At 44.7% G+C, this 12,899-nt stretch overlaps 1 protein-coding gene across 2 annotated transcripts in view; it reads left to right on the top strand.

The window, feature by feature from the left end:
- The window catches only part of TRPC3 (transient receptor potential cation channel subfamily C member 3), a 77,504-nt gene that overhangs the window by 62,137 nt on the left and 2,468 nt on the right, over positions 1-12,899 (top strand). Inside the window, exons 9-11 of one of the 2 annotated variants that reach the window (XM_090036585.1) lie at positions 220-429; positions 2,628-2,711; positions 11,884-11,959. In XM_090036585.1, coding sequence (XP_089892711.1) covers positions 220-429; positions 2,628-2,711; positions 11,884-11,959 — 370 coding nt within the window. The remainder of the gene's footprint in view (positions 1-219; positions 430-2,627; positions 2,712-11,883; positions 11,960-12,899) is intronic. The other variant, XM_090036586.1, reaches the window with a different exon arrangement.

Genomic DNA, 12,899 nt, shown 5'->3' with positions numbered 1-12,899 from the left:
AATAGACACAGCTGGAATTAAGTTAAAATAGACTTGATAAGACAGCTGAATTTCTGTGGAACTACTGGGAATCTTTCGCACTAGCAAGTTCATCACATTTCTATATAAAACAAAAACAGGAGCTATTTAAAATACACTCCTTTTGGAAGTGCCCAGAGTTACATAAAGCCCAGAGGTATATAAGATATAGTAGACATTTCTTTTTTGTCTCTAACACAGGATGACAGTGATGTGGAGTGGAAATTTGCTCGTTCTAAACTCTGGTTATCTTACTTTGATGATGGAAAAACATTACCCCCTCCATTCAGTCTTGTACCTAGCCCAAAGTCTTTCTTCTATTTCATCATGAGAATCATTAACTTTTCTAAATGCAGAAGAAGAAGGTTGCAGAAAGATATCGAAATGGGAATAGGTAACTCCAAGTCTAGGGTAGGTACTGAAAAGTTTTCATTGCACTACACTTCTCGTCTAGCGTTTTGATTTCCTTCAACTTTTAGGGGGATAATATGTACTTGTAAAGGATGGTACTGTAATTAATCAAGTATTTTATTTTTTTATTTCTATATACCAGATGCCTTTAATTAGTGCATAAAAAGAAAGGAAAATTATTAATTTTCATAGGACAAGATCCATTTACCAAATATAACTGAAGGAGAAAACAATTCTAACAATATCCAAAAAATTCAGCAATATCCAATAAATAATTCCCCAAAAAATTACCTAAATATTGAACAAAGAAATTTTCAAGTTTGATCAGAAATATGTCACTAGTAGACTTAAGGTAAAAGGCTGAAGATCTGGAAAGCCATTTGTCCTTTCATCACTAGAAAAGGCGAAGGATCAAGTGTAGCCAGTATGGTATGCAAGTCCTCAGTCCTGTCCATGACTAAAGCTATGTACCCAACAAAGATGAGGAATAATCATCTATTTGTTATATAATAATGCTTAGACTTTATGTAACATCTTCCATCAGATCATTTGGATGTTCTTTACATATATTGAAATGTGTGTGGCAACACCTACTTAAAGTAGATAATCATTGTCCTCATTTGCAGACTGGAAAATGGGGCACAAACAAGTTAAAGATGACCTGCATGGGATTTTTTTAATATAAATTAGATTTGTAGCCATAAATATGAAAGTATTGAACACGTGTTTCTAAAATAATTTTTGGTTGCTTTGTTTTACCTTAAAAAATGTCAGAAATGTCAAGTTTGGTTTTATTTTCCTGATAAATCAGGAACTATTTAGGAGCCTAACACATGTTTGTTGTGACCTGTCTTTAACAACGAAATATTTTTGCCTGTGTGTTACTTAAGCAGTGGAGTTAAACAGGGGTGACACATAGGGGGTACACGCAGGTGCACGTGCCCTGAGCATGGTGGTGCACCCCCTGCAAAAAGGTGCTGCTGCCACCACCACCGCTGGCGGCGTCTGCAGCCAGTCTACATTCACTGCTGGCTGCTGCTAACGTTGCCGGCAGCGCCTGCAGGCAGTCGCCAGTCCCTGGCACATGCTCCCCACTGCCAACAGTGCTGGCGGCGTCTGCAGGAGCTCCCAGCTTACCGCTGCTTGGCTCCCACTGCCACCACCACCACCACCACCACCAGCGCAGCCATGCCCCCTCCAGCCACTGGGGGCACGTGCCATTCATGGAGTTAAATAAGTGTTTAAAGATGTATTTTAAAACTGTTTAGCTATGTAGTTTTGTGTGATGTCCTCATATCACTTATATTCTAGTGAGATGGCTAGTCCTGTTACTCTGAAGTCAGGCATAAGGTAGGGCAGGATGACACCTTGGAGACATCAGATGCATCTGATGAAGTAGGTCATGTCTCTCTGAACCAGTTTGACTTTAAAATGGCACTTTTACTCTAGTCACTATAGAGCCATCCAGCATAGATAAAAACTTGAAATTATGGTGTGAAAACAACCATGATTACGATTACTACTACTACATCAGCACCTCTTTACAGAGAAGCAAATTGAATATAAATTCCATTTTTTAAATCTTTTATAGGTCATCTTTAACTGACTTGTTTTAAATGGTCACACATTAATTTCATGAGAAAGCCAGTAATAGAACTAAGGGGTCAGATTCTTTTCTTACAAACACAGAATTTTCATTGTTGTGACTTCTAATTCTCACTGGTATACGTGAAATAAGAATCAAGCCCCAGATCTTGTAGTACCAACTATTATGGTTTAGTCATATGACCATCTTTCCATTTTTCTTCTTGTCTTATATTGTTACTAAACTGTCTATTTAAGTACTTGGACTCTGATGGCTATACTATGTAAATTGTTGCACTAATAATATGATGGTGACTAGTTTTTCAAATCTATTATTATTCCTCATGATTCAGCAAAGCAGAAGCATAAAAGTTAAGTATGTTCCTTAAGCTCTTTTCTAAATAGTGAGGCCTTGTACACAAGTTTGATATTAAACACATGCTTACATGTTTTGCTGAAAATCAGAGCCTAATTTGTTTTCAGTATCTTCTGAAAACATTATTCTGAAAAAATGCACCATATCATTCCTTTAGGTTACAAGATAAAAAGGTGAAGCTGGGTTGTAGCCATGAATTCCATACAGTGTGTTCTAATTTAGTTTTATTGTTTCCTAGTTAAACCTCTTCACTCAGTCTAACTCAAGGGTTTTCGAATCACACAGTTTTAACAGCATTCTCAATCAGCCAACACGCTATCAGGTAAGGATTTTATTGGATGCTAGTTTAGAGCAATGTGACTGTGTGAGGCCAATGACAAAATTTATATGCTTCTAACACACCACATATTCACAAAAAAGCACAAGAATTCTCTCAAAAAGCAGAGAAGTCAGTGTCTAAGATGGTACTTGTTGCTTGTTTTCAAGCCTTATCATTTAAAACATTAAAAACCAAACTGCACTGTAGTAGGTCTTTCCTTGACCTGATCATTTTGAAAGCCTGTGCAGCATGTGACTGAAGCAGTTTTCTGGGAAAAGCTCAAGAGACCATTGGGTAGGCATTCTCTCCTCTTGCTTTCTGTGAAGAGCTTTCTACTTCAACAACTGTGTGAGCTTTCTACTTCAACAACTTGTAATTTTTAGAGATGAGGGGTAGGTTTGTTCCTGTCTGCTGTAATGAGGCACCTGTGAGAGACTCCTTAGCTCAGCAGGCGAAGAATATTTGCTCTGAGTCCCTGATGAATGTGCAGAACCTACTGTTTATGTTAGGCCAGACATGAGTGAAAATACATTTGCAAAGACTCAGATATGAGCAGGGCAAGAATATGAGTAACCAAAAAAGAGCTTTTGTATTTGGGGTGTAAAAACAGATTGCAAGTACTTGAAGTATTTATGTGGTTCAGACTTTGCAGTCTCAACTTTTTTGTCTTAAAAGAGATAAGTGTCTAGACCTCATAGTTTCAAACAGAACCTTCCAAACAATAAAATAATGATATAAACTGCCTTCTTGAGTCTGGTGACACCTTAAAATAATACCTTAGATGTCTAAATTCCACTTTCATTAACACAGTGACTGTGATCTTTCTCTGAGTTCCCTTCCAACTGCAGTGCTCTGTAGGAGGATCATAGAAACAACATATCAAGCTGTGTCTGAAGTGATCTGTGCTTTTTGTGAGCTGTGTCTCTTGGAGCAGTAGCATTTGAAAGGCTCTTGCTTGCTATCTAGTCTCTTAGTAGCTAGTCTCTCTTCCTGTAAGTTGTATCCAATCTAGAGGTGCACCGATACATTGGTCTGGTATCAGTCCAGTACCAATATAAAGAAAATTGTCTCTATCAGATATTGGCCTGATGGGACTGATAATTTGGCTGATAAATGCCTGTGCTGCAGGCAGCTGTGACGCAGCACGGAGCAGAGCCGGCAGATTGGAGAGCTGCCTCCAGCTGGTAAGTTGGAAGGGGAAGGGAGAGGGATGTGGCGTGGGGGGCAGATCAACTCCCCCCATGGTAAGAGAGGGGGCAGGGGCAGGGGCAGGGGAGGCGCTGCCCAGCCAGGCAGCAGGGGGTCACAGGATGGAGCTGCAGCTCATGTGGTGGGGGCAGCTCCTGCCACAGCTTGCACCCCAAGAGGGCAGGGGTGGAAGGGCATGTGCCCCTAGATCTGCATGGGGCAGGGCAGGCTGCAGCTGTGGGGTGGAGCTGGAGCTGGTGCTGTGTGGCTCTTCTCGGCAAGGACTGGGCTTGGAGCATTTTCTGGTAGTGCTGGGTGGAAGCTGTAGCTAACCCATATTTCACCGCAGCTCTGCTCCCAGCCCCATGCCTCTGCCCAGTGCAGCCCGGCTAAATGCCCCACCTCCACCCGAGCACTGGGAAAAGCCAGAGCTGGGGCAGGTGGCAGTGCGGGACTGGGAGCAGAGCTGCAATGAAGTTTGGGATGGCTGCAGCTTCCTCCCAGCACTGCCAGAGCCTGCTACAAGCCTAGCCCCCACCAAAAAAGCCATGCAGCACTGGCTACAGCTTCACCCTGCAGCTACAGCTCACCCCACACCACACATCTGGGGGCACACGACCCCCACTCACCTGGAGTGCAAGCAGCAGTGGGAGCTTCCCCCACCCCCCGAGCCGAGCCTCTGCCCCATGCCACACCCCCCTCTCACCCTGGCTGGGCAGTGCTTGCCTCTGCCCCCTCCCTCACTGTGGGGGGCGTTGATTTGCCCCCTGCCCCATGCCCCTTCCCTCCCCTTCCACCATACCGGACTTACGACCTGGAGGGAGCTGTATCAGATATCAGATTGGTATTGGCCTCCTTAAATATTGGCTATTGATATCGGTCCCCAAAATCTCTATTGGAGAGGTGGTAGAGGGAGAACTGCAAGTTCCCCCCCGCCCCAAACATAGATGCACCCTCTTTCAGCAATGAGTCTTCAGCAGCTAGTGGCAGCAAGGATGACGTAGCAGTGCCTGCACCTGCACCACCATCACTAACCAGCAGCAGCATGAGATTCTCCACCCCAATTTCAGTTCCCAGCATGAGCCTTCCAGTGCCAGAGGAGAAGCTGGATCTGGAAGCATAGGAGCTGAGGGCCACAGTGAAGGAAATTCTGGGGACGGAGGGAGAATCTGAGTTTGTGCTTCACACCTCTCAGAGTTCTCTTAGAGGCAGGTCTCTTCTGGAAGGCACTTTGGAGGAGGTTGGAGGAGGTTGTGGGGGCAGGTGGCTCAGCTCCTTCTCCTGATGTGCCTCTGCCTGGTGAGGAGGGGGATAAGGCAGAATCCCCACCGGCAACCCAGAAACAGGTGGGTAGTGCAGTGTGGGATCATTCTGAGGTGGCAGTTGATCACAGGTATAGTATCTGCCAGCACTGCTGAAGGCAGATCAGCCAGGGTAAGGATGTGAAACACTTTGCCACTACAGTGATGCTGCTGCATCTCAGGAGGCAGCACCTCCTTGCCCTTGTTCCTCCTCAGCCTGGCACCAGTGGGAGCGTGCTCCCAAAAAAGTCCCCCTCTCACTCCAAAGCCCCCGTTTCCAAGAAGCAGAGACAGGCCACCCTGGACCAGTGGGGGAAAGGCAGAGACAAAGGGGGTTGCGTTCTGATGGCAAGCAAGGTCACCCAGAGAATTGGGGAGATGCTTGCTCTGGATGGCCAGCCCTTCTCCTTTGTTGGCCATCCAGGGTTAAGGCAGCTCATGGCACTTGTGGCCCCATTATACCAAGTGCCTGGATGTACCACCTTTAGCAGGACTGTGGTGCCCTACCTGTATGAGGCATGCAGGGAGTACTTGAGGGAGGAGTTGCAGAAGGCAGGTCTGCAGGTAGCCTTGCATTTCACCTCTGACATCTGGAGCAGCCAGGGTGGAGATCATGCCTACCTCTCCCTCACAGGGCACTGATGTGATCAGTCAGGGCATCAGTGGGCTCTTTTTCAAATGGAGGTGATGGATGAGTCCCACACAGCAAGGGAGATCATGGTGGCCATGAACCACATGGCTAGTTGGGCAGGACAAGCTCACCCGTGAGTTCACCAACAATGGGGACAATATGGTCAAAGCAGTGCATGATGCCAGCTTTGTTGGCATCTGCTGTGTGGTGCAAAGTTACATCTTGTAGTCAGGGATGCCTTAGAGGGGGACAGGGATCCTGGTGACAGTGCCATCACTACTAGTGAGTTTTATTTCAAAATGCAGGAAGGTGGCAGACTACTTCCACTAGAGCATCAGGGGGACAAGATGCTGAGGGACAAACAGGCAGAGCTGAGCATCCCACAGCACAAAATCAAGCAGGATGTGGAGGCTCAGTGGAACTCCACATACCTGATGCTCGAAAGACTGGTTGAGCAACAGAAGGCCATCCATGAGATGGCCTTGGTCAGGGAGATTGGGATCAGCAGCCCCCTTAACAAAACAGAATGGGATACAGTCTCCCAGATCTTAGGGGTCCTCAAGCAGTTCCTTAAGACCACTGAGAGCCTCAGAGCCTCAGTGCAGGTGATGCCCTCCTTAGCCAGGTGATCCCCATAGTGAAGGAGCCTGAGAATGAAATGGAGAAGTTCCAAGGGATCGATGTTCCTGGCTGGGGCAAGCTGCTTTCACCAGAGGTGCAGGCACTGGTGAAGCAGCTGAAGGAGGGCATAGAAAAAGGTTGGATCCCTTGCAGTCCAGCACAGTCCACTTGCTGGCAGACGTACAACCTGAGGGTGAAGGGGAGCATCTGCAGCAGCAGAACTGTCAATCACTGGATGGAGGTGCTGATGTACAGAGTCAGGGAGCCAGAAGGGCAGAGGGGGACATGGAAAAGGGGGATCCACTTTCCTGTGCCAGCACTCCAATCACAAGCCAATCTCCTCCACCACAGCTGCTGCCAATGTGGGCCAAGGGCATGGCTTTAGTGCTGGGGTCCAGATCAGGCAGATAGCATAGGGGCCTTGGTGGCTACCTATCTTGCTGAGGACATGGAGCTGCTACACTGTGACCCCTTGGCCTATTGGGCAACCCGCAGCCTGGTGTGGCATGATCTGGCCACGGTTGCCCAGGATCACCTGTCCTGTCCACTGACCAGTGTTCCAAGTGAGAGGGTGTTCAGCGGTGCTGGGGATGTTGTGACATCCCACCACACCTCCTTGGATCCTGGTTTGGTGGAGCAGCTGGTGTTCCTGAAGGTGATCCTCCCACTGCTGGGGTTCTCCAAGCTCCACGCGCAGACGGAGTGAGTGCCACTGTCATCACTCCACACCTATTTGCTTTTTTTATTTGCTTTCAAAACCTTGAGGTTCACTTTCACAGAAACCCCTGCACCACTCTGCCTGAAACCTGGCAGGCCTCATGCCTGTATGAGGGGCTACATCCCTGCTGTATTCATCCCACTCTGCCTTAACACACACAAGTGATACGAGTTTTGCTTTCAATAGTTTGAGGTGCATGTTCACAGAAACTACTGCACTTATCTCCTTGAAACTTGGCAGGTGTCATGCCCTCAAAAGAGGCTACCATCTCTGCTGTTTTCATCTGAATCTGCAAAAAAATTATAAAGTTGTAGGTATTTTCATGATTCCCCATTATAGTCTATGGCCGAATCTCCAAATCGGCGCTGAATCAGCAAATCCAAATTAGCTGGAGCGAATCGGGACAGAGATTCAAATCACCAAATCGAATCACTGTTACTCCGAATAGGCTGAATCTGAATCCAAATTGAATACTTTCTGCTTCGCACAGGCCTAGTGAATAGCCATCTACCAAATGAGTCCAACCTTTCCCCTACCAAATATTTAGCTGTTTTTATTGATGGATTAGGCCAGCATTGTAGTGACAGCACAAAATACTGTCACATGTGCTTTCCTTTTTCACAACACCCCTATGGCAGATGGAAGAAGGACAAAGCGGGATGACAGGTGGGATAAGAAAATGGGGGTTCTGCCAGGATGTTTGCTGGGCAAACTGGAAAGGATGAAACCAAAGGTTACAATCCAGAGCCATTTCCCAATCCAGAGCCATTTCCCTGCTACCTAGCAAACCCTATAGGTGTGGAACAGTACTTGACCTGACCGGTGCCCTGGGAGTTAAGCAATGATTGACTCAAGAGGAAATCAGTTAAATAGTAGTCATTGTAATTAAACTATTTAAATTTCTGTAGTCTTCTGTCCATTCTTATGACAAATTTAAGACAGACATTACCCCCACTCTTTTTTTTCTGTGGCTATGTCCACACGCCTGGATAGGTATATGAGGACACTACACCTGTAAAGTGTTCCTAAGGCTGATACAGGTAAACTGCACCCTTGCCACCATAATTTATTTCAGGCCCCACTTTCCAAACAAAGTACGCTTTCCTCACAACAGCACAGTTTTGTCACTATATCTGTACATTTCCCAGTTGAGCTAGGTTAGTTAGAGACCAATTCTTTTTCACACCTGATAGGTACACCAAGCTTGCAGAAGTCTGCTGTGTAGACTGGGTGCCTGCAGCTCCATATGACCTGGGGCTGTCATAGAGCTGCTGTGCAGTGGGAGCGTGGAACTGTGGAAAATCATTCTATTCCACTCTTCGCAACTCCACCCTCTTGCCACACTAAACCCCTGTGGCTCTGCAGTCCGGCTTCCAGACTCTCCACAACACAGCTCTCTCCCACCCCTGTGACACAAAGGTGAGAACAAGGGAGATGTAGAGGGATGCTACAGCCCTATCAAGCCTCCTGAGCAGGACACAGCTGGTGGATCTTGGGGGGGAAAAGGGCCAGGCAGTGTGGAAAAATTTTAATTAACCTTGATTAACTAGCTGATTGATTTTTTTTGTGGCTTTTGCCACTGGGGAAGACTGGAGGTCTGAGACAGTGGCAATGCATAGGGAGTACATAGGGCTACACGTGCACCCCCTGAGAACGCTGGTGCACCCCCGACCAGCCGCACTGCAGCTGCTTTGCGATCAGCTGTGAAGGACCCCCCCAGTCAGCAAGATTGTTTGTGGGAGAAACCCCCCCTTCGTCCCCCAGTCAGAGAGATTGACTGCAGGGGCACCCCTGCGTGCCCCCCCAGCTAAGGTGGCACCAGTTACCCATGGCTGGGGGGCTGGAATTGGGTTGGCAGGGGTCTGTGGAGGGCTCCCCAGCTCCATGATACCAGCCTCATGCTCCATGCTCCTGGCTTCATGTTCCCACCACCACAAATCCCTGCCTGGCACTGGCAGGGCTCCACCTGCCCCCAGACAGTGCTATCCTTGCCAGTAGGGCTCAGGAGATAGTTCATTGAGTGGGAGTAGAGGCAGGATTTGAGTATTGCATCCTGGGATGCTGGAAAACCCAAAGTGTTCGCCTTATCTTGGTGGGAGCAGACTGCTGTTACTACAACATCATCTGGGTAGGGTAAGCCAGAGATACTCCTCACTTGAAATGGCATAACTGAGATGTTCACAGGGCATTTAGATGCAAGTTCAACCAGTTTCGCAAATGTTAAGTGCCCCCATGGATTTGCAAAGTTGTCCCTTTCAGGCAAGGATTATCTCCTAAGTGCTACAAACTTTAATAGGTCAGTATATTCCAATGATTTGCAGCTGTGGCAAGTGAATGTGTGACACCACCCTACTTGTAGTTACTACATGTTTGTTTTGAGCTCAAGAAGGGGAGGAAAGTTGGTTGATGGGATTAGAATAAGAAAGGAGATGGCCCAAATGATTATGAATGGGCAGGAAAGAAAAACTTAATCTTCCTTTTTAAATTGTGACCCATGCTATGAAAGCCATGCCAAAGATAACAATAGTGAATTAAACTAAAATATATACTGCAAAGGGACTGAATCTACAAGATGTAAAGGTGTAAATCTAAGGGATGGTGCATTACAATTTTAAGTGAGATACAACCATTTTTAACTATAAATTATCTGACTTATTTGGATATAACCATTTTGTAAACAGTTGTGTCTTGTACATACATTGAGCTAAAGAAACATCCTATAGGAAGATCCCAACACAATATAAATTCAGGCTCACCACCATCAACCACAGGGATCAACTGGTTTGTTTTAAGCAGTGATCCCCATACATTAAATCCAAGAATATAGTTCAAATAATACAGTTCAACAGACTTTTCCCCAAATAAAATATTTTTGTTACTTTTGATTCATCTGACCTTCATGTTGACTTGAGGCTATTTTTTCTCTTGAAAAAAATCGCGTAGGGTAGGTTAGTGGCTATCAGAGTTCAATACTTTACAGGATGCGTGATTCCAGTCCAGTCTCAGGATGCTTACTCCTTGGGCTGAATGTGCTGAAGTGAAGTTCTCATCCTCTGGGCAATGGTACATATTTAGGGGCAAACCCTGCTCCCATCATTAGTTGCAGAAGTCTTCGTACACTGTAAAATATCATATTTCTGTTGTAGTAGGGAGCTGCCTGCCTACAGAAAGTTTGTAAGCACATCACCCATAAGACAGCATCGATACATGTGTATGTGATTATTTCATGTCCATCTGATGGATAAACCAATGCCCACCACATGGCACAAAGTAGCTCTTCACAGCAGTGTCAAGAGGGATGGAATAACGTAACTGGGGGAAGTGAAAGCAATGGCTGCAGAGCAGCAGCAGTGTTCTGTGCTCTGGGATTGGTGGTGTCCATTCCTGCTGACATTGTACAAAGCATGCTACTTATTAGGCTCTGCACACAGGTCCGTAATTAAAATATTAAGCAATAACAATAAGTACTAGGTGTTAATTACCGGCTGGAAGGAGCTTATGATTAATAACCCCACCTAGCCATTAATCCCCGGCAAATGACCTGTGCGTAGGACATTATTGCTAAGTCCTGCAGTTCTTTTCAAGCAACACTTGGCTCTTTTACCAAGTGCAGCTGATTGACTTATAAGGTGAAATAACTATATAAGCTTGTGTGGATATTGGGCAATGTATTTTTCAGATCATTTTACAGGTATTATCTACAACTAGTTAAAAATTATGAATCACCTCTCAACAGTCTATTCAGCATATAATGCATTTTGTCAGTCTGATCAGTAAAGAGCAGCTTTACAGCCCTGTGGAAGGTTGCAAGTCCTCTAAATTGCAGGGTATGTGCAGTGACACAGTTACTGTTGTGGCACAAAGTGGTAGTATGAGACCTTAATAAGTAAAGGATGGGGAAGGCAACTCATAAGGAATGTGTGAATGGAAAGGCCAGTTGTGACTCCCAACATACAGAGTGTGTGCTGTAGATAAGTTGAACAAGAAGTTAGTACCTTGTTTGCAATTTAATGGAAAATATTTTCATTTTGGAAGACTTAGGCATTTTGTGGCAAAAAAAGCAATATTACCCTCTTTGCAAATTTTGCAAAATTTTAATGTTTTCCGTTTAAAAAAATCAACACATTTTCAAATAAACATGGCTTTCCAGCAAAATCACATGAACATTGGACAGTGTTACATGATTTAGGTATGAAAAATTTTTGTTGCAACCTTGAAACTGTTTGAAGCAACAATTTCCTGAAAATATTTTCATAACTTCTGCACATCTCCAGTTAAGATGCTTCTTGGGCTGAGCTATAGATGAGAGGTAAGTGGATGAGGAAGAAATTATGCTGTATTAGTTTGTCTCAGAGGTGCAACTGGCTGCTTGAGCCCCCTGGCCAGCAGCCAAGCATGGGGCAGTGTCAGTGACTGCACTACTGGGGATGTGGCAGTGGCAGCAATAGTGGAAGAGGCTGGACCAGCAGTGTAGCTCCACTCTTTTTGTACCTCTCCCTTCCCCCATCTAGGGTTGGCAGTGCACCTGGGCCTGGTGCCCTTCCCATCCTCCCTGCCACACTTCATTATACTACTGTTTTTCCCACCAAAGAAAGCAAAGATAGTGTTGACCTCTTGGCTATAAAGTGCTTGATTTACAGGCTTGCTGAAGAATTTTAGTGAGTAGGATGAAGTTTGTCTAAATGCTTAACTGATGATATGATTTTTATCCAACAGCAAATCATGAAAAGACTTATAAAACGTTATGTTTTGAAAGCACAAGTGGACAAAGAAAATGATGAAGTAAATGAAGGTGAGAGACATTGTAAACATAACACTTCCTGATACTGTTACGTTACGTATTATTTATTTTACTAGGTGCACTTAGCACAAATATGAAGTGAAAAATAATATTCGCTACACAACATATACAGTGTCAGTGGAAAAGATGGATAAAGATGGGGGAAAAAGGATGTATTATTGTCCCCATTGGGATAATATGGAAACTGAAAAGATTCAGTGATTTGTCCAAAGTCATGCAGGAAGTCTGTGCTGTAGCAAAGAAATGGACTCAGCTCTTTTGGTTTAATACTTCAGCCATAAGACCACCTTTCCTCTCCATTTCATCTCAGCTGAACAGGTGGTATTGTATCATGCTGTGTATGATTTGTTTCCTCTCTTCCATAAAACCATGTTGAAATTACATTCAGCTATAAAGTTCCATGGCTCTGATAGAACACATCAAACTAGCTATGTAGTATGCTGAGAAGAGAGCAGCTGTGGTCACAGTTCATCTGTAGTCCAAAGTTCTCTGTAAAATGATAGATCTTTAAGCACCTTAAATCTTAAACAATTGAAGAGCTGCTCTCCTATTAGGCTTGAAAATAAATTGCTACACTATACCGTATATAATATTTTTTTATGAACAGGAATTTCAGTATGTTTGAGAACCAATAAAATAATGATGAAGGATAAAGATAAAACATTTGAAAACATTAAAGCCCCAAATTCTACCAGTAATTAAACAGACAACTCTTGATGTGTCCTGTCATTGAACTAATTTCTGACTAAGACTAGAATGGAAAAGGGAAGCCACATGTGACAAGTCCCACAGGTGCGGACCGGCTAGAAGTTGCAAAGAGTTGTACGAAAATAACTAATACAGTGTATAGTTCAAGTGGGCATTTTTTAACCAGATGCCTATATGTCCGTAGTTGTATCAAGAAAACTAAAGGTATAATCTCATTTTGGTA

This window comes from Crocodylus siamensis, chromosome 2 (genome assembly GCF_052110815.1).
Source record: "Crocodylus siamensis isolate JL-2025a chromosome 2, ASM5211081v1, whole genome shotgun sequence".
Taxonomy (NCBI): Eukaryota; Metazoa; Chordata; order Crocodylia; family Crocodylidae; genus Crocodylus; species Crocodylus siamensis.
This window is presented reverse-complemented; position numbering and strand designations above follow the sequence as displayed.